At 36.4% G+C, this 25,308-nt stretch overlaps 4 protein-coding genes across 9 annotated transcripts; 1 reads left to right on the top strand and 3 right to left on the bottom strand.

Annotated features, from left to right (window-relative positions):
- The first annotated feature begins 882 nt into the window (after positions 1-882).
- LOC123203717 (E3 ubiquitin-protein ligase CIP8-like) lies at positions 883-2,243 on the top strand. Its single transcript, XM_044620165.1, has one exon. The coding sequence runs from the start codon at positions 959-961 to the stop codon at positions 2,021-2,023; it is 1,065 nt and encodes a 354-aa protein (XP_044476100.1). The 5' UTR covers positions 883-958; the 3' UTR covers positions 2,024-2,243.
- A 2,569-nt stretch (positions 2,244-4,812) lies between these two features.
- On the bottom strand, positions 4,813-11,449 carry LOC123203282. Of its 2 annotated transcripts, none has more exons than XM_044619596.1 (3): positions 11,139-11,449; positions 10,560-10,656; positions 4,813-8,333 (listed from the first exon to the last, which is right to left on the bottom strand). In XM_044619596.1, exon 3 carries the CDS (start codon positions 8,220-8,222, stop codon positions 5,127-5,129), a length of 3,096 nt encoding a protein of 1,031 aa, XP_044475531.1. In that variant the 5' UTR covers positions 8,223-8,333; positions 10,560-10,656; positions 11,139-11,449; the 3' UTR covers positions 4,813-5,126. The 2 variants fall into 2 exon arrangements, with proteins under 2 accessions (XP_044475531.1, XP_044475532.1); XM_044619597.1 differs by lacking the exon at positions 11,139-11,449 and adding an exon at positions 10,893-10,996.
- A 2,677-nt stretch (positions 11,450-14,126) lies between these two features.
- LOC123202753 (kinesin-like protein KIN-6) lies at positions 14,127-21,390 on the bottom strand. Of its 5 annotated transcripts, none has more exons than XM_044618858.1 (21): positions 20,850-21,390; positions 20,552-20,751; positions 20,264-20,384; positions 20,054-20,148; positions 19,475-19,610; positions 19,289-19,354; positions 19,106-19,168; positions 18,973-19,023; positions 18,731-18,813; positions 18,533-18,647; positions 17,993-18,038; positions 17,715-17,866; positions 17,359-17,565; positions 17,110-17,208; positions 16,813-16,917; positions 16,200-16,274; positions 15,987-16,119; positions 15,212-15,324; positions 14,874-15,004; positions 14,681-14,759; positions 14,127-14,396 (listed from the first exon to the last, which is right to left on the bottom strand). In XM_044618858.1, the coding sequence occupies exons 1-21, from the start codon at positions 21,315-21,317 to the stop codon at positions 14,295-14,297; spliced, it is 2,640 nt and encodes an 879-aa protein (XP_044474793.1). In that variant the 5' UTR covers positions 21,318-21,390; the 3' UTR covers positions 14,127-14,294. The 5 variants fall into 5 exon arrangements, 4 of the variants coding, with proteins under 4 accessions (XP_044474793.1, XP_044474796.1, XP_044474797.1 ...); XM_044618861.1 differs by having other exon boundaries at positions 15,236-15,324; XM_044618862.1 differs by having other exon boundaries at positions 17,422-17,565.
- A 265-nt stretch (positions 21,391-21,655) lies between these two features.
- LOC123202944 (receptor protein kinase CLAVATA1-like) lies at positions 21,656-25,272 on the bottom strand. Its single transcript, XM_044619092.1, is given in 4 exon segments — positions 21,656-22,204; positions 22,207-22,242; positions 22,336-23,940; positions 24,097-25,272. Coding segments are annotated over 4 exon segments (2,709 nt in total). The 5' UTR covers positions 24,851-25,272; the 3' UTR covers positions 21,656-21,890.
- Between the last annotated feature and the right edge of the window lie 36 nt (positions 25,273-25,308).

The following is a 25,308-nucleotide window of genomic DNA, read 5'->3' as shown; positions in this document are numbered from 1 at the left end:
ATTAAAGTTTATTAACTTATTTTTTGCAAGATTCAAACTAAGTATTTGAAGAAAGAATAATATAAAATGAATTAAGTATTTTATTTTCATTGTCATTGGGTTTATTTGACGAATAGGAATAACATTATTATTTACACAATATATAATACAAAACTTGTGAAAAAAAGTAGCTTATTAATTGCCGTAAATAAATAAATTAAAGTAGTAAGTGGGATGTGGGGCAAATAGGTCAAAGTCCTTGTGGTCAATTATGCTTTTGTTTGCAGTAATTTCCACGTCTCTCAGAGCACAGCACTACCGTGTTGAGTTGCGTCACTCTAAAAAATCAACGTGACTTTAGTGGATGACTAAAAACAGTTCTTGACCCTCTAGATAGTAGCCCACATCTGAACTGAAGTCCGCTGCCAGCTGCCTCAGCAACGTCGGTAGGTAAGGTGCTTTGTAAAGCCAATAATAGGTAAAAGGATTAAGTTCAAAAGTGTTTGTTTAAGAGTAATTTTATGTTTTAAAATGTACAAAACAAAAACTAGGTCGTAAAACTCTAGTTGCACACTCATCTAGAGGAGAGCCTATTGAACAACACATGTAGCAATAATCCAATCCAATCCAATCCAATCCAATCAAATCCAGCCCAAATTTTCTCTCGCCCATACAAATATCATTTTTGTGGTAAGGCTGTAACCAATTTACTAATTAGCCCACCTTCTTATTTATTAATTTCAATTTGATTCCACCAACGCCAGGTCATCTATCTATATTCACACCAAAATTAAATCACCACTGTTTGATTAGCCTACATCTTCTTATCAACAATTGAATTTCCATCCAACGGCCACACTTCAATGGCAAACAACCGCCTTAAGAATATCCTATAATATTCCTTCTTACAATTTCACACTCTCTCCCTCTCCCCCCTTCCACCTTTCTTCACTCTTTCCTCACCAAGACCCAAAACGACATGGCGGAATCTCCATCTCAGACGGCCTCACCTACCGCATCTTCCGATACTGAAACAACGCACTATTGGTGCTATCACTGCGAGAAACGTGTCTCTATAGAAACCCTAGCCAATCTTCCTGATATAATTTGCCAAGAATGCAGAAACGGCTTCGTGGAATCGATTCCCGCTCCAACCTTCTCCTCGCCGCCTACACTCACCCCTGATCACGTCGATGATCCTTCTTTTGGATCTCAGTTCCTGCAGGTCCTCCGTTTAATCGCTCAGGCCGCGCGTGATGACGACGTTCCTCAGCAACAAAGTCAAGATCCCCACTCCGAAGACGATTTCCTTCGAATTGAGCTCGATGAATGGGAAAACAATGATGAAGATGATGATGCGAATGAAAACGAAGACAATCAAAACGACGACGAAGAGGAAGACAATGAAGACGACGAAGAAAATGGAACAGGAAATGATCAGTCTGATAACGAGAACCAAGGGAACAGGGAAATTGATGACGAAGAAGATCCGAGTCTAACGCGACGCGAAGAAATCCGTCTCCGGATCCGAGACTTAGCGACCCGAGCAAGAACAGGACCCAACCGGATCCTGGACTGGGCTGACATTCTGATGGGTCTAGAAGACAATTCAATTGAATTTCGTCTAGAAGTCCCGGAATCTGACCGTTACATAGGCAATCCAGAGGATTACGTGGACGCCGCTGGCTATGAAGCTTTGCTGCAAAACTTGGCTGAAAATGACGGTGGAAGGAGGGGTGCCCCACCTGCAGCGAAATCAGCTGTGTTGGAGTTACCGACCGTGGAGATTTTGTCTGAGCAGGAAGCAATTGTGTGCGCAATATGTAAGGACATGGTGAATGTTGGTGAAACGGCTACGAAGTTACCATGTGCCCATCTGTATCACGGCAATTGTATTTTGCCTTGGTTAGGTTCCAGGAATTCATGTCCAGTTTGCAGATTTGAGTTGCCAACTGATGACCCGGAGTATGAGGAAGAGAGGAATAAGAGAATTGACGGTGGTGGAGCTTCAGTTTCGTCTGAAGAGACTACGAGTTCGGGTTGATATGTAATGTTATTTATCTGTGATTTTCTTTTTGGCTTCTGGTTCATGGACTTTTGTCTTTTTATTTGCTTGTGAACTAAACCCAAGTTACCTTTTTTTTTTTTTTTAAAATTTTCTGTCCATGTATATATAAATTGGCTCAATATTGGATGTTTAATGCTCATGTGCAACCCAATTCTATACTGAAATAACAGCATAGGAGGCATTGCATTGCATTTCATTCAGGGGAGAAGTGGAAATACGTCTGATCATTGGAACTGGAAATTACTAGATGTGTATCATTTACTAGATGTTTGCAAGTCTCTTTCTTTTTTTATGGTGACTGTTATGCCTCATTATTTCCTTCTAATTTGTACACATTGGAACAATTAGAACTTAAGGTTTTTAAGGTGATGTTTGGTATTTTTTGAAATTATCGATTTTAACTACAATTTTTTATTTGTTTTCATTTACCTTTGTATGCACATGCATGGAGTGGAATATTTTCAATTGTTAATAGAGCTTTGGCACTGGAATGGTTTTATAAGTTTTCTTTTTCAGGTTTCTGATGACCAATTTTTTATTCATTAGAAGCCGTCAGTTGGCTCTTTGCACAATTTGGGTCTTTCCTTTGCGCATTGCTGTGTGTATATGTTGTAACGTTTTCCATTCTATAAGTGTTTTCAGTGATGCTGCACTAAATTATGGGAAATAGTGTGTTGCTGGAATTTGTCGTTGATCTGTTTTATGGTTATGCAGCTTCTTCAGCTCGTAGGTGCATGCACGTATACCATATTAGGCCTGCATTCTATAGTTGTTTCTTATTTGGTTGATGGTTATCACTTCTTTCCTCCTGCAATATACCAAATTAAATTTTTTTGGTGATATTTGAAACTTCTTGAACTTTTTAGCTTTAGTAAAATACATAATTTAAGAAATGGATAATATTATTAACTATCATTGGTTGTGAACTTGTAAATGGATGTATGTCATACGCTAAATTCTATTTTTTGTTTTAGATAATTCCTTCTGTTATTTTTATTGGAAGTTTATTTGTTCTCTGGCTTTTTTTTTATTTATAGTTTAGAATGTCTAATGAACACTTTTCTAACTGCTGGATTTGTATTCGGAGTATTGAATGCGGTTATTTTCTAGATTACAGTGAGCGTGTCCAGAGGATCGGTTAACAATTTAGGATTATTGCTTTGAATAGATTGGTATATCTCAGTTTTTTCCGTATAGCTTGTGAAATAGATGCTTAGTTTAGAACCTTTTATATAGGTGGAGTACTAATCACTTATATGGGCAAGCCAAAACATATGCATAGCAAATTGTTTCTGCTTTAGGGGGTTATGTACTTGAGGTTAGGGCTTTTGTTATATTAAACGAAGGGCCATTATCATTATCTTCTTTTTGATCGATTACAGCCTATTTGAGCCGTTTCCAAGGGTTGCTATGCTTTGCCTTCTTCAACTCAAGTTCAATCTTTACTTATTTTTCCTAAAGCTTTTTGGCGAGTGTTTCAAATATCCATTTAGCTTTCTAATTATTCTGCTGTAGATTCCTTCAACCTTTTCTTTTCTTTTCTAAATAAATTAAACTGCTTCAATTGTATTCTTTTCCTGTTAACAAGTGTTGAAACTGTTTGTATTACATAGGATTAGATTCGAGCTTAACTTGAGCTTGATGAAGTCTCTTTTTAAACCAAGCTTGAACTTGCATTAAAATGATATTGTTTTGGATGTTTTGAATCAAGCTCATGTTAGGCTCTTAGAGTATGAGGAGCCAAACATTCTTGTACTCAAATTCAAGTTCAGTGGTATTGCACCCTAGGCTTGAGCTGGCTTTGGAGCAGCGTGAATCCAGCCTTGGTGTACGAGAACAAGTCAAAAAGGGATGATTTTGATAGTGAAATAATAAAGTGTGACTGATTTGGATGAAGATGAGGCCCTCAAGATAGCAGTATTCTAAGTATAAAAGCTTTCCAAATTGATTGGCTGATCCTAGATTATAATAGACAACATATAACTAAAGTTACATTGGGTTGGACCCGCTTGTACATAATTGTGTGCAAGGATCATATGGCACTATAATTTATATTATAAATATGTAGGCTTAGCTCATCTCTTCGCTGGACATAACTAACTTCCAAGACTTTTGGTTCCACTGTCCAGATTTTCCATGTACTCTTTGCCAATTTATGAAAGTTCTGTTGGTAGATTTATACTTATTTTGAATACATAATTGGGTATATATATTTATGTGTGTAATTATATAAATTAAGTATTATTTTATTTTTAATTTAAAATAATTTAATCACATAATAACATACATAAATATATATATCTATTTGTATACTCAAAATAAATATACGTAATTTTATAACTATATAATAAATAATTATCTTATGAATACTTGGATGTGGATAGTAATTTCAAAGGGGTTTGGATTGAGTATTTTGACAAGAACTTTGATTTATGCTGTGTTCGGTTCAACCCATTTATGAGGTTGGACTGAGTTTGGGTAAGTTAAACACAATCCTTACTGAAGTGTCAAAAATAGGTTAAATCAGATCAATTGAATTTTCAAAAAGTTGTATTTTAACACGATATCAAGTCAATCCGGATTGTGTTAAACTTATTCATACATCTTAGGAGCCTCTAAATAATTCAACTTGCAGACTTGGTGTAAAAAAATATATCTGGTAATCAGGTGTCACAACCAGATCCAATTATCTGTGCTGTAGACACAAATCTGACCATAGATTAAAGGTTAAACAATTACAACTTATAAAATTATAAGAAAGCAAGTGACCACCTTTAAAATTTCTGTGATATATTATATATGGGAGAAAAGAAGTTAACTACTAGAAAAATATACCAAAGTTAAAAAATTAAACCTAATTCTTTCCTTCAGTAATTGATCTCATCCTCACCCAACTATATTACATATTCATAATTTCCCCCCCTTTTTTATTCAGTTCTAATTCCCCTCCCCTCAAAGCCAATGGGCTTACTCACTCTTCTCAATTATCTTCGCTGGCAATGCAAGAATCAATCAGCTTGATTGGGTTTATGATTGATTCCCAAGGGAGGAGGAAGGAGCAATCATAAATATAAACTTCTTACTTCCATGGAGGCTGTTGCTGCTGATTTCTATAGTTATACGGGTTCGGGTACGCTTCCCACCCACCATCTGGTTCCTTCCTTTTCCCAACACCCCCAGAACTTGATGAGGGTTGGAAGCTTACCCTCGGATGCTCCTCCATTGACTGGCCTTGACCAGGCATGAAAAGCTGTCTCAGACCAAGGGAGTCCCTATTTTCTCCCTCAACTGGAAAGCCCGAGTTCAGATCAAAGTTAGCGAGTGAAGGCCCTGCCCCATTTAATCCAGAAGTTCCACTGCCCAGGCTCATAATGAATGGTGGTTGGGAATAAGATGGCGGAACAGCTGCTGCAGAACCCACAATCTGCGGTACAACAGGGGCTCCTCTTGAATCCACCATGTAAGGAACTGAGCTCACAGGTCCATACATGGGCGAAGAATAAGACAACATGGTTGCAGCTGCAAACCCATTGTATCCCATGAGAGGGGAATGTGCATAAGACACTGTAGGACCCAATGCCAAAACACTTCCAGTCCTTGCCATGTTAGTATCCATGGCAGTTTCAAGTGCCTTGCCATTCAACAAGGATGCAGCCTGAGGAACAAAATTCTTCCTATTGACTTCCACTCTGGCACCCATAATTGATATAACAGGCTCATCAGGTTTAGACATCCCAAAAACACTCACATTTTGGGGATATTTACCATGATAGATTCCTTGGTCTAAAATATCGTTCTGCAAATATGGTCTGTCATTCAAGTCGATGTTCCTCAGGGAAGCCGGCTGCATGGATGATGATGAGGAGGCAGGAGATGGACTGCGATAACCATTCCGGTTGTAAAGGAATCGTCCATCCATCCTCAGAACTGTAGGTGGGGCATCACTATCATCACCGATACGATTTAAATCCAGCTTCAATCTTTCAGATTTTCTTGGACTCACATCCAATGAAGATTCTGCAGACTGGTGACCAGATGAGACTGGAATCTTTTTCTCTGCAACTACATCAGCAAGTTTATCATCGCCACACTCAGCCACATTCAGATCAATATCAAGGCAATCTGGCCGACGTTTTGAACTGTTGCTGACTCTCCCCATAGTGAGTGCTGTTTTGTCAGAGTCAGAGACTCTTCGTGGGGATGCAGGACGAAAAGCACTAGTAGCAGCAATTCCTTTCCATCCAAGTGTCCCTTCAAATTGCAGAGGGGCTGCAGGCAATCCAGGAGCTGCTACTGGTCTAGAAGCTGAAACCACAGAAACAGGGTTCGACACTGGATTAAACAGGCGTTCCATATCATCTGAACAAACCTCTTGATTCAAATCAAAATCACAAAGGGCTTTCTCTGGGTTAACTTTTGGTTCTTGAGCAGCTTCAGTCACCTGAGAGGACTCCATATCAGCTATGCCATCTTCTGGTTCAGTTCCAACATTCTCTGAATTAATTACATGGCCCTCACCCTCAGGATATGCCACAGCAGAATAATGTTGTCCAGTTGGCACCTCCTTTGATGGTACCTCATTTATTAGATCCTGTTTTCCATTTATAGAATCTGAGCTATCTGGCTGTCTAAATCCACCATCTGAAAATTTCTCGGAAGAACTGCATGACCGTTCTCCATAGTCTTCAACTTCTCTTTCCACTTCCTGAGCAACTTTTCGGGCAACTTCTAAGGCATCAACTATGCCATACTCAAGTTCAATATCAGACTTCCGTTGATTATTCACCTCAGGACTCCGGTTGCCCATTGCAGGTTTTGAAAAATCACAATCATTTCTTGAATTGGAACCTCCATCACTAGTATGCTCCTCCTTATCATCATCAATTGCACAAATTTCCTTTACTCTTGAAAAAGAAATCTCTAAATCCTTGTGCTTCCTGTATATACAATCATTACCAGATGAATCCTGCATTGCATCAGAATGACATTCATCATCTTCACCTGTTGTCTTCAACAACTGTGTACTGTAACTATCTGTTACAGCCATATCATCTGCAACATTCACTTTTATAAGCAAGTCATCCTCTTTGTTATCAAAATTGTTTTCTAAAGCAGATTCAGTCACAATCTCATGAGCATCTGCAACATTCACGCCAGAAGAAACAGTTCTCGAGTCCAATATATTAGAAGTAGAGGCAGCCACTGTCAAACATAATTTGTCTGAGAAGCTGCCCACCTTTTGGACATTCTTTTCATCATCAGATAATTCATTCATCTTCAGTGCATCTGACTGCCCTTCATCATGGCTTTGTTTTGGAACTGGAAGTTTACAAATCTCAATCGATGAGATCCCTTCTGTACTTATTGGGGATTTATCTTTGATTAAAGTACTTTCTAGAACTAAATTTTTTGATAAGATAGAAGAGGTAAGATGATCTGGAGGTTTGTCCTCCATGTTAGTTTGGTCCAAAGTTATAAGAGAATGTTGCTTATTATTATGGGTTTGAGTCTGTAACTCTTCTGCCTTTTCCTGTCGAAGGCTTTCTGAATTTGATGGTGAAATTTCTGCTCCACTATTTTCTTCTTTGAGACTAGCTTCAGGAGGAGCATCTGGTGATGAACATTTTGACTGACTACCTTCTTCAACATCCATTGAACTGACTGGAACCCCCTCAGTTTGACAAGGCCCAACATGCCCAACATTGTGGTCAACTGCATCACTAACTCTACCCTGCTTCCAGCTGTCAAATAGTGCTCTGGCTCTATTCTGAACCTGAGAGCTACTGTGGTCGAGAAGACGCTTGACACTAAGCCAGATCCCAGAAGAAACTGAACACTCATTATTGATATGTAGCTTTCCAAGTGCCTGCAACATTGCAGTAATTGACTCTTCTACACTACTTTCATTAGTCTCATGGCCAAACTTTTGAGCATCCTTCAGCCAACAACCAATAAACTGCAGTCCATCTAATTTAATAAAAAGATCAAGACAATCTCTGTTCTCAGTAGCAGTAATAGCATTTGCAATAGCAGCCCACTGCCTGGTTGCATCACCAATGTTCTTCACAACACTATCTTTCTCCTTCTGCATTACATTGATTAACTCCTCAACTCGTGAAGGGGCTTTGAGCCCATCCTTCATCTCGATCTTTGAAAAGAAATCTTCCAGTGTCATTGTGGCTCACATACCATGCCTCAAAACAATCAAAAGGTCAATATGGCATGATAATAAGTTTATTTTTCCATCAAATTCTGCAATCACCTTCAGGACATTTAATGAGATACCCTGCACAGCACAACAACAAGAATTGTCTAAGCACACAGTAACTAATTAAAAAGACTCCTCTGCATACAAAAATAAAGGAACATAGACTTGAAAACAAACTTTGATATCAGAAGCTCAAAGAATCATTTGCTCATTCAGAACAAGTGCATTCACATATTAACTTGAGAGAGCAAATCATACATGGTCCTACATTGATTATTAAGCATACACACACACACACACACATGCATGACAGAAAAATTGGAAGTAAAATATGACAACTGAATGAGTAAAAAACATGTCAATATAATAATGTCTGTACATAAGTATGTTTCCATTTTTGTTTGGCAAATGGGGGCAAGTATTCATTTGGCCTTCAAACTATACTAATAAGTTATTTGAGTTACAATAAATAATAACTTCAAAGGTATATTAATGGTGTATGACAAGATAACTTTTTCATAGGATCTGGATTAAAGTGCTTGTCATGCTTGAACTGAGAATCTAAAATATATTGCTAGTGATAATAATCATCCCTACTAAAGAAATAAGAAAATACATTGATGCAGCTGTGTCCATAAAATTGAACATCTGACCATTATGAGATGACTAAAATTGCAGAAGACAACAGTATGGACTATTAAAAGATGACAAACTCAGTAAATGTAGAAACTATGAAAGACAATAATCCATCAGAGAACAAAAATCATTCTAGAAAGCAGTAATAACTGTAATAACATGGAATCCTAAATGATAATTCTTGAAACTTATTGCTATGGCAAAAATCATAGATGAAACTGGGAGACTGAACCACTGGTCCAATTAGAGCCCCACATCAGTAATCTAATGGTCTACATTAAAAAACTGGATTCAGCTGCACTATATTAGCCAAAAATAGCCACATTGGTTAGAGCAATTTTAAAACATTGAAGACCCAATCCAAAAGTCCAAAGTTAATAGGACATAGTACAAACTGGACTAACAGTAAGAGCCATATACATAACATTACCTAACACTTCTTTTTGTGTCCACACATCATACATTTCAAAAGAAAAATTGCAAACATCCAAATTAAATAAGGAGGACACAATAAATCTCCTTCACAATTCCCACCCAAGCAAAAAACTAAAGCAAATATATGTTGCTTGGTACTAACATGTGTATGCCAATGGCCCTGAAATCATCCGACTATTCACTTCAAGAACTCATTCACCAAGTCCATTTATTAGTTATGTAACACCCATATGAACGATATAGCATTCTCAAAAGACTTAGACATGAGAGTTTAAAATGGATTAACTAATCCATTCCTTAACAAAAACTTCATTTGCAGTTGATTAAGCAACAAATCATGAGCAAGTTCAATAATAAAAAGGACATCTCAAATAGTAAAACTGAAGAGTAGGGATGTACCGATAACAACTGAACCATAACAAAGTACGATTAAACATTATAAAATGACAACTAAAAAAAAGTATCTATTTCCATATTTAACCGATTTATTGCAATAATCATGAATATGATCAAAAGAACTTTTTTCTGAGCGCATGAAACAAAATAACTCATCCTCCACAGCAAAACATATCTAATAAGATGTCAAACACAAGTGTAAGAATTCAATAGGGTACAAGGTCATGAGACAATTTATAGTGCCTTAGGTTAAATAATCCTAGCTAGTTCTAGTTAATGCAACTGTTTCTTAATTGGAAGAAAACAAATCGATAACCAATCTAGCCACATTACTAAACTTTACTGAAATTATAATTCACAACTTTCATAATCTTGAAACATTCATGTCCTAGATTTCCCAACTTCACTCACCATGCCCTGTGCTTTTGAATGGCCAATATTTCATATGAATGATTCATCTAGTCAGTAAGGCTTACATAAACAGGAAGCTATTAACATCTGAAAATCCTCATCAGTTACTTCAACAAGTAGTCATGGAAATTAAAGATATGGACAGCAAATAATACAAATCTACTAACTATAACCACAGTTGATGAATGTCCAAAAGAATGCCAAAAGACCTGTTTACAATACTGAAACCTACAAAAGCCTGCTCATTCCCAAATATTGAATTCTCAAACAACACAATAATCTAAATGAAACCAAAAAGAGTAAATACCATGATAAAACATCCCCCAAATAACAAGATCACAATTCATACAATTGATTGAACAAATGTGTCGACAATCCCAAACTGAATGACTACAGAATATACAAAAAGCTAAAGCAGTCAATTACCAGACACTTCAATGCCCAATGTGCAGCCGCGGTGAACTATCTAAAGATGAAAATTTTCCATTCACGACCTCCAAAACAAATGTATTGAATTTCAATCCTGAAACAACCACACGATCACAAAACAGTAAAATTTAAGCCCATAAATGAACTGCAAAACACAAAAGTAAAAAACCCAAAGCCTCACTATATCAATAGAAAAGATAAAAACTTGAAACCAATTTGATAAAAAACAATGAGAGACAATTCATGGTGAATCAAAATTTCTGGCAAACAGCAATACAAGCAAACAAATCAACGAAAAAGAGATAAACACAGGCAGAGGAAGGTTCGAACCCTAATATTGAAAAAAATGAAAAGGCAAGGCAAGGCAAGGCAGGCAGAAAAAAACCCTAATTTAGAACAGTAAATACTAGAGAGATTATAAAAATTTGATAAAGATTAATAACAATTAACACTGATAGATATGTGAGTAGTAATAATAACGCCAATCCTAAAATGGAAACAAAGCAGATGACTAGAAACAGTCAAAAATAAAAAAAGAAAATAATAATTGATAGAGTGACAAACAAAGTAGTTCACCTCAATCAATAATAAAATTCACTGAAACGGAAAAAGAAACCCTAGCAGGCAGCAAGCTCTGAACCAGTGAAAATTCTGTGTCTGTCTTCACCTTCATCACTCTCAAAAGAGAGAAAGGGACAAACCTTTCTTCTTCTTCCTTTTTAATTCTTTTTCAACTCACAATTTTGGAGTCAATGTTTTTTACGCGCGTGAGGTGTGCGTGTGAGTAAGGGCGTAATGACCCCGTAGTAAGGCCTATTAGTGCTCAACTCGATCACTTGAGAACGAACTGTCGAGCTCACCGATCTCATCAAATCTTGGCTGGCTCGAGGTTGAGACAATTTAATTTACATCAGACATTTCTTATCAATTTAGACACCATGATGATGACGATAATCTGTGATTATAATTACGATTTTGGATCAAAATAAAATAATATTTATACGACCCAACAACAACACTAACACTCAACATTTTTAGGCTTAACCCCTAATTTTTTAATTTTATTTAAGCGTTCTAACTTATAAATTCATTTATCACTATATTCAACGTTTAAAAAAAAAAAAATTAAATATAGTAGTAAGCCATCCTCAAATTTAAATTTAATTCAAGAGTTAAATTAGAATAATTGAGCTACAGATATACTCAATATAAATCAAATTGAGCTTCATTTATGTCAAATTGTCTCAAATTACATGTGAGTAATTTTATTTGACTTGTGAGAGATGGTGAAGGGAGAATTGGGTAATAGACAAGGGAGAGAATATATTAGATCGGTCAATCAGTGATAGTATATTTACCAAGAATATTAAAAGGACATACAAAACAAAAAATGTCAATTTTTGATAGTATGCTTTTTGTGACTTTTTTTTTTTTTTTTTAATAATGAGTTTCACTCATAGGACAGGAAAAGAAAATGGATGAGATAAGGTTATTTTTGTCATTGTCAATGGGTTTATTTCTCACATCTGTCACATGTTAATTTACATGTGTATAAACTAATCGGGTTTTATTTAATCTATTATAATGTACTTGACACATAAAAACATAAAAATATGATGTGTTTGGTCACAAGGTCTTATGTGATTGGTACCATATTGGCATGTGTGACATGTAAATACATATACTATTTTGTCTATCATTTGATAGACTTAAATTTGTTTTAAAAATTAAATTGAACCAATCGATTTGATTGAGAACCAATAGGAAATATGGTTTGAGTCATAAGTAAAATTCATTTTAATCATTAGATTAGATTGATCTAAAATTAAATTAAGTAAAATCATATTGAATCGTAATTTAATTATCTAATCAAATTGATCTAATAATTATGTCAACATCAGTTTGATTAAAAACTATTTAAATGTTAACATAACATTACTTGTTTGATTAATCAGTTTATAAGCCGACATTTTGATTGAACCCAAATATATTGACACTAATAATAAAATTTAAATTATATGTATAAAACCTTATTGAAAATCAATTTAGATTTGAATTTAACCATATTTAAAAGGAGCAAAGCAATGAACAAAGATTGTGAAGAGTAAATGAAATAAGTTTAATGATAAAATAAGAGGAAATGCAAAAAAGATAAGCATTGAAGTGTTTGAGGTAAATCAAAGAGACATTAAAATCAACATTCCACTCATTCATAAACTCTAATAATTATTGAATATTTAGAATCTATTAACAAAAGTTGCAAAAAGGCAGTAGTGCTATGATGATGGCAACCATGCATCAAAAAGTATAAGCATAAAACACCCAAATGCCTCATGGACCACCCTGCTTCTCCTTCACCTTCAGCTTTGGCTTCACTATTTGATGTAACTCCATAAGATGCATTATCACTCAACATCTTGAAATCATTATGACTAGACTTCACTTCCCCTTAGTATCTCAATTTTCAAATTTCTTTTTTGGGTTACTTTTCTAGTAAACCATTCCTTGGTTGGCTTTTTTATAACATGCATCCACCAATTTTAGAAGTATGATCCTAACTCTCATGTCTATAACTATTTTTATAATAAGTATTTGTTAATTTTACAAATACAATTAATTATGATCTCATAGATAGAACATGTAACTTAAATATCATATTTACAAGTATAAATTCCTAACATAAATTTTATATGATTTTTGACTATTAGCTCTCAAAAACGCGTCTTTGTATTTTAATTTTATCATAATTTGTATCATTCGATATCAAATCTATCATCATATCACCTAAGTAGATGTTCCAGCTAGAAGGAAGCTAGAGTTTTGTTATCCTTTTGTATTAAATTGTTTCGTTAAATTTGGAAGAAAAATAGTCATTCTATCTATAATATTGAGAGGTTAAAAATATGAAATTTTCAAAATTGGCTTGTATACCCTACAAATAAAGCTGAAGACAGACTAGGATTGCATTGCCAAAACCATTAAAGGTTAGAGTCAAGTTTCTAAAGCACAGGGTTATAATAGAATGATACTAATTTTATTTTATACTGTATATCAATGGGCCTCGAGGAGAAGAATCGTGGTAACATGGGCTCACTTAGGGGATGCAGACCACAGCCCATATGCTATATCAATTCACAAATGGAAACTTCGGTCAACCAAGTGAAATAAGAAATGCCAAGTTTCTGTAATGTTATACTGCTTAAAAATTTAAGAGTGGATTCAAACTAAGATGCTTGAGCTCGGACATCCATTCTACTCGGCTCGAATGGTTTCAACTCACCAACATTGTCACAGCAAAGCTTGCCTCTTCGATGATTCAAACAAGCCAAAATCAATCTCAAATTGACTATTCTAAATTCGAGTCAAGCTTAAATTGACCTTAATTCAAGCTCCGTTCAGTTTGAATCTACCTCTAATTATATCTCAAAACTCATCCTCAATGATGTAAAATCTCAATTTTGGGGATTACTTTAAAGATGTGTAGCATTATTAAATCCACCAAAGGTAAGTATTATGGCCAAGTCAAAGAACCTTAGGATTCCAACCTCTAATGATGGGAACAAGTAAGAAAAAAATTCCTGTCTCAAATTTGAACACCAATAGCTATGCGTGCTCAAAACAATACAGCATGCGCATGACAATACAGTTGAAAATGTTCAAAAGCGTATTGGTGATCAAAATGGTCCACCTTTACAAAAGCTGAGCTTACTTACAATTATAATGAGTGGCTATCTAGATATTAAGATTGTTCTTAAGCAACCTCAAAAGAGACATATTACCTTGCGTTCTTTTCCCTACATTATTAGCTTCCGATTTCTTCCGATTTCGATTCCCCTGCATAGGAGTAAAAAGAGAGTATAAATGACTATAAGACTGATACAAAAATTATTCTCTCATTTCCTTTATCTTTTTGGTCCAGCCTATTACAGGTACAATGGAGAAGTTGAAGATATGAACTCTATTTTCAGATGGTGTTTATCCCATGTCTAAAAGAAACATTCTGCAAGACTCAGCTGGAAACTTTAATTGAACTTTCACTGTAAATCTGAGCAACTTCAATCATTTAAACAGCTATATGTCTGCTAAAAATAGAATAACTGAACAAAGTGTCCACTTACCTTTGGTTTTTCAATCTCATCATCAACATCAAAGATGCTCATATCCCTCAGTAAGATGGATGAGGCAGGCAAAAGTCTCCTGACAATTATAATACCAAATAGAAAGTGGAAATAAATGAACTGTTATTTATCTATTCATCATGATTCATGACGAGGGAATAATGTATTTACAATGAGATTTTAACCAGCTAACCTTTTCGGTTTCTGCATATTCAAAGGTTTTTTCATGGTATCTAGACTTGGTTCACTATGTGGTAGGCAAACTTCATTGCACCCTTCCGTAGATGCAACTTGCTTTGGAGACACTGATGAATGCAATGATTCCTACAAAAGACAGAAAATAAAAGTTAACGATTGTATGCGTATGTGGTGGCAAATACTCTTCACTATAAACAAATGTCCTTCTTCATAACTAATAAGATAACTGTTGTCCAGTGTCTCACATGAATAATGTTCCAACATTATTAAAAGCATTAAAAACAAAACCTTCAAGTCTGAAAGGAGAAAGAAAAAGGAATTCAAAACACATACCAGCGAAGAGAATTTAACCTCTACCTTCCCACTTTGTGATTGTACTAGTTCCACTGATGAAGAGGCATCATCACTAACGATGACACAAGACTGGGAAGAGCTAAACACAGAATCTGAAGGCCTCAATTTATTAGTAACATATTAAATAAAGTATGAATGATGTAACCAAAATCACACTTCTAAGACCTATGCCTCATCTTATGGACAGTCCACAAACTCCAACCTACCACTATGCAGGACTGTTAGGAAATTTTCGTGCCTGGGAATGAGGGAAAAAAAGAAAAATAGTCATTGTTGGCATTTCCATGTGTGTGTTTTAATGTGGGTGTCATTGCCCCTCCAAGATTTATAGAGCTAAAAGCTCCATGGACTAATACCCATTAGTCTAGCCTACTCCTGAATCTCAATTACAAATTAGATTATGGAGTTAACAAGGTTCAGTCTCCAGAAATATATACAGGTGCTAGATGGTGAAATCTTATTTACCAGATTCAATAATGCAGATCAGATACAACGTGTTAAGTAGCCGATTTCAACTCAAATGCCCATAATATTTCATACAAATCAGCATGAGGATGGTTACTACAAATTTGGTGTCCTGCAATGGTTTGCGCCAAAGTTTTATCCCAACACATCTAATCTGGCAATTCCATAAGTTCCTCCATATATTTGATGTCAAATTTGCTTTCTATTTGGTGATCCAGATTCTGATTCATAAATCATGCCACAAGAAGTTATTATGGTCTAGAATTAAAAAAAAAATTTAGGTGCAAACCTGCCATATCAAGATTTGGAGGATTACTTTCTGCTGTGTGGTCACACTCATCTAAATCCTCATGATTTCTAGAAATGATTTCAGATGTCTGGTAAAGGCACTCTTGTACAAGCGTTTTGCATTCTGGCTCATTCTGAAATATGTATACAAAAAATATCAGGAAATACTGATTAAACCTTAGCATCTTGAATAAAGAATGAACAACACTCATACCTGATCATTTGGATCATTGGAGTTTTCAGCAGAAAGTGCTGAAGTATTGACCACTTCCAGAGTAGAACATCTTCCCTGAAATTTGAATTAAAATTTTTTATTTCATTGTATAAAAATTCCAAGAGGAATTCATTGACAAAATAAAGGGTGATTCTGCTTCGTGGGAGTACCAGATACTTGCTTGTCACTTATACACCCAAGCCAATTAAAGCAGTGTGAACTAACACGAGAAACAGGACCTCTCTTAAAGAGGTAAGTTTCATTTGTTCTTCGAAGTTCAACTTAATTACAGACAGTTTGTCTGGTGTGAAAATTAGTAGGAACTCATCCATAAAAGTGAATGATTTTAATAAATTATAAGAAATTGCAGAAGAGATCTCTGAAAATTGAGAAAAGTAATGATGCCCTTTCAGATTTCAAAGCATATTTCGGTTTATATTTCAACCCAGCCTCTAGGAAGGTTTACAATATTTTGTCCTATCGAAAAGCTCATAAATATAAAGATTCCAAAACTAACTCAGACTAGTAATGCATAAATAACTATTCCATGATAAAGTGGTCAGTGTCAGATTAAAAGTGAATATAGAAAACAAAGTGTCCATGGCTGGTATACCTGAGAAATTAAATCTTCGTGGCCTTTTAAAGGGGAGACATATTGTTGAGAAATGGTCTTGCATTCAAATGTCCTAAGATGGGGAGACTGAATATCTGAATTGATCTGACAAAAAAGATGCTTCAAAATTAATTATTTCCCATACCAGTACTTCGCTAGTGTCTTCTATAAATGAGCAAAGCGTTTCCAATAGTAAATTTGGAGTAAACATAGAGTAATCATAGATCGAGGCAAGGATTTTTTTCTTTCTCCGTTTCTGCAATGAAAGAAATAAAAAAAATTTCGTGGTCAATGTACCTGAGGAAGTAGATCTTGATCCTGTCCTGCTGTGGAACCATAAATAATGGGACTGAGATTGCACATTGGTTCCCTTGGAGAATAAGCATCCTCATTGGTCTAAACACAAACAAAACTTCCAAAGTCAACTACTTCCTCAAAGCATTGGATGAATATCATATTACTATTCTTGAATTGTCATAAGTGAACATTTATGGTGAAAGAATATGCATGTGTTTCTGTGTAAATACTATAGATTGCTATCAGTACCTCACAAACTTCACTAAATTTATTTCTCTCTAATTCTATTTCAGATTCAAACTTGGTATATACTTTAGCAGAAGTGTTTTCCTGTGAACTCTCCTTCGTACAAGTACAGCAGGACCTCAAATACATAAGCTCTTTTACCAGCTCAAGATTTCTTGTCTTTTCATTGCTTAGATTGACTTTGAGATTCTCTATCTCAAGTTCTGCCACCTGATTATAATAAGACTTGTCAGGTATGGCAATGATAATTTAATAACAGGAATTCCATATATAGGCACATTAATCATCAATGGAGACTTTAAAAAAGGAGAAAAAAATTACTGAAAAACATTAAGCACAAATTCCTCATATTGCCTCACCTTTAGTTTTTCATTGTGCTGTTTCAAAACACTCCATAAAGCCTTGGCAAAATTTTGCATGATCTGATAGTTTCTCTCTTGAGCCTCTTTCCTTGCCAAATTAATGGAATCAAAATTTTGAGGTGTGCAGTCCTTAATATCAAATTTGGCCTCTGTAATGAAAGTGAGAAAATACATTACACATTCTGAAGGAAATCCCCGCAAATTAGATGGAGCCTAACTATATGATCAAGAAAAAAAAGTGGAATCACAGAAATTTATTCTGCCTTCTGAATAACCTTTCTCAGGAAGTTTGTCTTTCTTTCCAATGTTTTTTTCTTCAATCTGAAAACAAACAAAAACTGAAAGTCAAATACAAAAGGAATGAAAATCATTGTAATCTTGTTTGGAATGACGACTTTTCTCTAGTAGTATAACCATGTTCAACACCATTTTCTTTCATTAGTGCAGTTAGCCTTCTTAAACTAGTTTCATTAACAGAATTATGCAAAAAGGCCACTTCATACGCTCAGGATTAGCCCATCCAAATCAAGTATTGAAACCACAAATACTGTGAGTGGTAAGTGATGCAGGCTTTCAAACTGAAAACATAAAATGTTTGAATTCCCTATATTGCAGAATAAAATGTATAATCTAGTGTTGTTCAGAGCCATGATTCGGGACAGGATGTATAAGAAGCCATTGCTTCAAGCAGAGTACCAAAAGCAAAATCAACTCACATATATTTGTCAAGTTAATCTGAAATGAGACGTTTCAATAAGAAACAGATGCAAACAATACAAAGAAAAAGTGGCACTTTAAAGGATAACATAAAATACCAAAGAAGTTTCAACGCCACTAACTCTCATTCTTTTGGGCTGCTCAATTGTAGATAATGTTTGAAGAGGTCTCTTGTTACAGACCATGTTAGACACTTCCTCAACATTATCAAACCTGAAAAATTTACAGATGTAAACTCAAAACATATAAAAACGGATCTTGAAAATTGTGAGATTATGGGAAGATGAGGACTTTACTTAATTTTCATATATGGGGAGGCTTGTCTTAGCAAGTAGGAAGTATCAAGATAGTCTTCTTCTCCCGATTTTACAGTTAAAATCTGGAAAAAAGAAAAATACAAGAGAAACAATAACAGATTTTTCAGAAATTAATATAAACAATGAAATGCTAACTTGAGTATGCCAGCTATGAAAAGCATAACATTTCTACAGTAGAACTTGACTGAGCAACCCAATTATTGGAATTGAAAAATCCATACCAGTGCCATCCTCTTCTTTCCTTCCAAATACTCTCGCAGGTACCTGGTCAACTGATTGCATATAAAGTTACATCTTGTGGCATATTTATCATTCAAATATCAAAAGTATAGATGTTGAATGGAAAAGCAATACCAAAGAGTTCTGGAAGTGTTTCTGCAAAGGCTTCTTGGGATTTTTTTGGTGCTCCAACAATGACTGAAAACAATTAAAATGGCACAATTACAGTCATGGAGAGATGACAGCATATACAGAACAATAAGAAGGGGTTTCAAGGTACCCAATGATAGCATACACAAAGTGACTAAGTTTACATACCCTAAGGCATAAGCAAAAAACCATTGATGTATTGTTGATAAAATTACTTTCAAGCAATCTTGCACCCTGCAAGTTGATAAAGCTAAAGTTGAGATATATATAGTAGCAATGACTTTAAGTCCACAAACATTGCTCCACATAATTTATGGATGGGAGCCACAGATCAAGCAAGAAAAATCTCCAAACCTGATTCCCAGTCTTTTTCTCTCTTTCCGCTCCAGCAAGATCTACAACAGTTAAAACAGAATTATTTTCTTGTACAAAACCTTCTCGATCAAGGTTTTTCCCAGTGCAGCGAATGTTAATGATGCATTGTGACCGACTGCATACATTAAAAAGATATATGGTTGATGAATACTTTGATGTAAAAACAAACATCTCATTCAATAATTGTCGTAGACCCACTTAGCAATTAAAAAGCACATATATCAAAGGGTAGCTTCTGCAGTAGAAACCTTTGGAAATTCCTCTTCTTCATCTCAAGCACAGCTTGTTCTCTACATTAACAGTGAATATTATATTGCAAATTAAGACCACTAATCTTCATTGAGAGTAGAAAATATGAATGATACAATTCCTTTTCAAGCATCAAAATCCAAATAATTTTTTTCATTTATTTTCTCTAGATACTTGAACTGATTTTCAGTTAAATCTGCACGTCACCCTGAGGAAAAACTAAACTCCTAAAAATTCTAGTGGCAGAACATCATCCAAAACAAAGTTACATATCTACACAATTGAACTGGTAATTAGTTTGTCATGCACCTTGATTGGCTATTTGAATTTGTTTTAGCTGTGGAACGTTTCAGCATTGCACAAGCTATCAGGGATTCTGCCTGTGCTGCATCAGTAATGATAACCTGTTTAAATGAGTCAAATATTCGCATGTCATTATTCGTCATGAATATATATATATATATATATATATAAAGAAGAAAATATATAACTAAACATAGTGCAAAAATATTTACCAACCTCTTGTAGGCCTTTAATACTTGACTGCTGCATGTTCAAATCTGTTCCATCTGGGGATAAATCCAACATTTTCTCTCCTTTCCCTCTTTCGGAGTATATTTCAAACATAGATAGGTAGAATCTGGAAATTTTAATATAAAATCATTAACAATTCAAAGTTTCAAAACAAGAACAAATTTCACCTCTATATTCTGCACGTAATTGATCTGCTCCTAATTAGAGGCATTGAATTTTTTCTGTTAAAATCTCCTATTAAACATGTACCATATAGAGATAAATACCGATTACCTTGGCAACTCAGAAGAACTATCAGTAGATCTTTTAAAAATCCGTTGAAGCGCAAGCATAACCATCCCTGGCTCCTTGGGTGTCCCAAAAATTGTATGAGTCTTGCCAGAGCCACTAGGCCCCAGTGCTGCCAACATCCCACTTTTACCGGCCAAAAATTCCTCCACCAAAGGACTCACCATCCTCTCATACACTTCACCCTACCAAACAAAAATATATATATATTAAAATAAAAAATCTTAAACCTAGCTTTATTTAATTAATTCTGCATATACATTGAATTAAATAGATTCTGAACCTGCAATGAATTGGCTGAAAATACACAAGAAAAGCCTTCATAGACCTCGGACTTCATCCGTTTAGAGGTCTGCAAGACCAAAGGAGGTGATAGTGTGACGGAATGAGGATCATTAACCGTTACACAGGCTGCGTTGCTCTTTTTCTTCTTAATTTTCTCTTTCTTTGCTTTTCCCTTAGCCGGATTTTTGGGCCAAACGTTCTTAGTTCTGAGCCCATAATCTTGCTCAACAACCTTTTCTGGTTTTATCCGAAGAAACACATTTAGGTTTTCTGTTGTTGATGGATTGGATTGCGGAATTTGGATGGAGAGGATGTCATCAATGGGGAAAGAAGGAATTTCTTGTAACTTTTTGGGTGATGCTTGTGTTTGTGGTGCTGTGGCAGATGGGGTCGGCCTCGCATTCCGGTGAGGATTTCGCCGGATCGTCACCGTGTTTGGACAAAGGAACGGGCTCTCCGTCTCCATTTCTAAACCCTCGCCAGATTTGGCGGAAAATGAATTTTGAATTCCCAAAGTGCCAAACCAATGTAATATCCAGTCTCCGACGTGAAATGACTAATTTATCATTATTTTTTTCTATTTTACCCTTAACCCAGCTCTACACTCACTCGACAGGAATTGGTCCGGGCCTAAACACAGCTCCATTTTGGTTAATTCGAACGTGGCTCAAGTTAACTCACAGACAATTTGATTTGATTGGAGATTCAGTTTAAATTAAATTTGAATTGATTCATTTATAACAATAAGTTCAATCTTTAAATCAAACTGAAACTTAGCTTAATTAACCTAAACTATGAACCAAATTCATACCAATTCAAATCATATCATACCCAAAATCTAATTACAACACATCGAATGTAGAAAAAAAAAGCTGCGACTGGCAAAACAATCACATTCACAAGAGACACAAATATACAACTTCCATCCAAACAAGACACAGCCTTGTCCCACTATTTAAGTATGGCTCTCTTGCCGGAAAACCTACTACAATTTGCTGTGGTTTTTATTTACTCAATCCACCAGAAGAACCATATAAACTTAAAGACTAACAAGGCTCGGTGTAGACTGGGGAGGGTTGGCCAACATGTGAACAACTTCTCTCATGGTGGGTCGAGCAGAGCTTTCATCCTCAACGCACATCATAGCTATTTTGAACATATGAATGACACCTGTAAGTGGGTATCCACTAAGCCTCGGGTCCACTACTGCCATTACCACAGCCGCATCAGACGGTTGAGAGAGTTCTGATGTGATTTTCCTGACCCACCTCACTATGTCCACTCCATCTCCAAACTCTCCCACTGGCTTTTTCCCAGCTATCAGCTCCAGCAGCACAACACCGAAACTGTAACGTCACTTTTCTCGTCTACTTTCAGCGTGTAGGCATACTCTGTTGTACAATCACAAGCAAGTTAAGTTTAAATTGACTGATAAAACTGAAATTCCAAACTGTATATAAAGAAAGAACTCAAGGACTATGAACCTGGTGCAATGTAACCATAGGAACCAGCAACGGCTGACATGCACTCAGAGGCACCTGGGTCCTGCAAAAACTTGGCCAGGCCAAAATCAGCCACATGAGCTTCGTAATCCGAATCAAGCAATATGTTGTTAGACTTTACATCCCTGTGAATAATCAATGGGGAGCAATCATGATGAAGATAACACAGCCCCTTAGCAGCCTCCAAAGCAATTCTGTATCTCGTTTCCCACTGCAAATGGCCTCCTTTTGCCCCATGCAACAGCTCTCCTAAACTTCCAACCGGCATATATTCGTATAATAACAGGTTGGTATCCTTGTTTGACACATAACCCAACAGCCTCACGATGTTTCTATGCTTGATTCGACCAAGAGTTTGAATCTCCGCCGAGAAACCGTGATCGCTCCGTCCAGTGCCTCGACCTACCAACCGCTTGATTGCCACGTCAACACCGTCTGGCATGGATCCCCGGTAGACAATCCCAGCACCACCTTTGCCAATTATGTTCTCGTCTTTCAAGCTCTCAAGCACATCTTCAGCTTTGAAATTTAAACGTTGGAAAGCAGTGAGCTTCCAAGCCCTTGATTTCTGGAGTTTCTTCTTTCTCAATCTATAAACCGTGACGATAATCAACAACATAGCAGTGACTAAGGCAATGACTGTGATTACTAGCTTTGCAGTACCAAATGATGCCGCATGGTTGTGGCCCGAATGTTTAACTGACTTTGACAATGCTGGGCAAGCTACCTGAGACGGGAAACACAGGTTGGGATTTCCTTCAAACGAGGTCATATTGAAAGCCAGAAACTGACCTCCAGTGGGAACATTACCAAAGAAATTGTTATAAGATAGATCAAGGGTAGTGAGACTGGTCATAAACAGAATTTCGTTTGGTATTGGACCAGTAAGCTGGTTTCTTGAGAAATTAAGAATGCTCAGATCTTTCAGCTCAGCAATTCCTTTTGGAATCTCCCCATAGAGATTGTTTCTACTGAAATCAACCGATGTCAGAGAAATGGAATTGGAAATTGACGGGGGAATTTCACCGCTGATGCTGTTACCACTGAAGTCTACCGTCGCAATATGCTTCAGATTGAAGATCTCTTTGGGAATTTCACCATCAAATCTGTTGTTCTGGAGAGTCAGGATATTCAAATTCGGGAAATTTCCGATTGCTGCAGGAATTTTCCCGGTTATACTATTGTTTGCCAGTTTCAACTGATTGAGGGAGCCACTTGACATCTTTTCTGGAAGTTCTCCGGATAACAAATTGTTGTTTAACTCAATCAGATTCAATAATGGCAGACTGAAAATTCCAGCGGGAATTGTTCCATTAAGAAAGTTATACATAACTCGGAATTTGGTCAGAGACTTGCACTCGCCCAGCTCTTCAGGAATTGGACCAAAGAAGAAATTGTTCATCATAATCAAAGTCTTCAACTTCCCTCCTTTGCATAAATCACGAGGAATCATCCCGGTGAGATGATTCGACGCAACGTCAAGTATCATGAGCTTCCCGTTCTGACCAAGATTCTGAGGCAGTTCCAGTGTGAAATTATTTCCCCATATCTGAAGCACCTCAAGATTCGGAAGGTCCCCTATGAACGCTGGAATGGGACCAAACAAATTGTTCTTAAACAAATGGATCAGCTTGATGTTTGTTAACGCAGAGAAACTTTCGGGTATCTCCCCGATGAGTGAATTGAAGGAAAGATCAAGCGATTTTAAGTTAATCAAATTGGAAAGTTCAGGAGGAATATGACCTGTGAGGCGGTTTAGTTGAAGGAACAATGAGTGCAGGTGCTTTAATTGACTTAAACTTGGCGGAATCTCACCTGAGATGTTACAGGAACCCATATCCAGGACTCGGAGTTCACTCAGCGTTCCAAAAACAGCCGGGATTTCACCGACGTAGATGTTGAAGTAGCCGATATATATTTCCTTCAGGTTCTTTAACCGAGACAAAAACGCTGGGACTTTACAGGAAAGTGTATTACCATTCAGGCCCAGATACTCCAAACTCTGAATCTCTGAATAACTCTCTGGAATCTCGCCAGTGAAGTAGTTACCGCCAAAACTGAGATGTTTGAGATGCTTGAGGTTTACAATCTCAGTGGGAAGTGGACCGCTGAAATTATTGTTATAAACGTCAAGAGTTTCAAGCTGTGTCATTCCAAGAACGATTTCTCCAGGGAAATGCCCTCTAAAGGCGTTCCCGGAGATGTTAAAGACCTTGAGAGAAGTTAGCTTCGCCATCTCTAAAGGGAGCTTCCCGGAGAGATTAACGTTGGTAATTGTAAGGTTCACAAGCTTGTTTAACAGGCCAATCTCGGGTGGAATCGTACCAAAGAGAGGCATGAACGACACGTTCAGAGAAACCACACGTGAGTTTTCATCGCATGAAACCCCGGAGAAGGAGCAATGAGCAGTGGAATAATTAGATGGCTGTTCCCAGTCTTCGAGCCCTGAACGTTTGGGAGCAATCATAGAAGATTTGAGCTTCAACAGAACATCCATATCACTGTATCCATAACAGACTGAAGATAGTAAGAGAAACAGAGAAACAAGAAGGTTAAGAAAAGTAGCTGCAGTAGGAAACTCATCTCCGCTTTCTTTGTTTTCCACAGAGGAAATTATGTAGCGTCAGTTCAATGCATTGTCTTCATTTACAGTAAGCTTCAAGCTTTATTAAGTAGTAGCCCGGTGGCCCTTACGCCTGCAATTTTTTATGGCCAAGTTCATTCAGACAGTTGTGAGTGACGGTGTAATAACGACATTTGCTTCTGCTTGCTGCTTGCCTCCTAATAGAGAAAACAATAAATAGACGTTAGATTTAACGGAGTTACAAAGGGTAGGCATCTTTTGACGGCCTGATGGGGCGGTTTGAAAGACAATAGCATGATAATGTTGCAGACTTCTGTTCTGGTGTCAGGCTCATTTAATACTGGGATTTGTTTTCTTCTTTGGGTTGTGCA

Source organism: Mangifera indica, chromosome 19 (genome assembly GCF_011075055.1).
Source record: "Mangifera indica cultivar Alphonso chromosome 19, CATAS_Mindica_2.1, whole genome shotgun sequence".
Classification (NCBI taxonomy): Eukaryota; Viridiplantae; Streptophyta; class Magnoliopsida; order Sapindales; family Anacardiaceae; genus Mangifera; species Mangifera indica.
The sequence above is the reverse complement of the archived record's forward strand: the minus strand, read 5'-3'. Positions and strand labels throughout refer to the sequence as shown.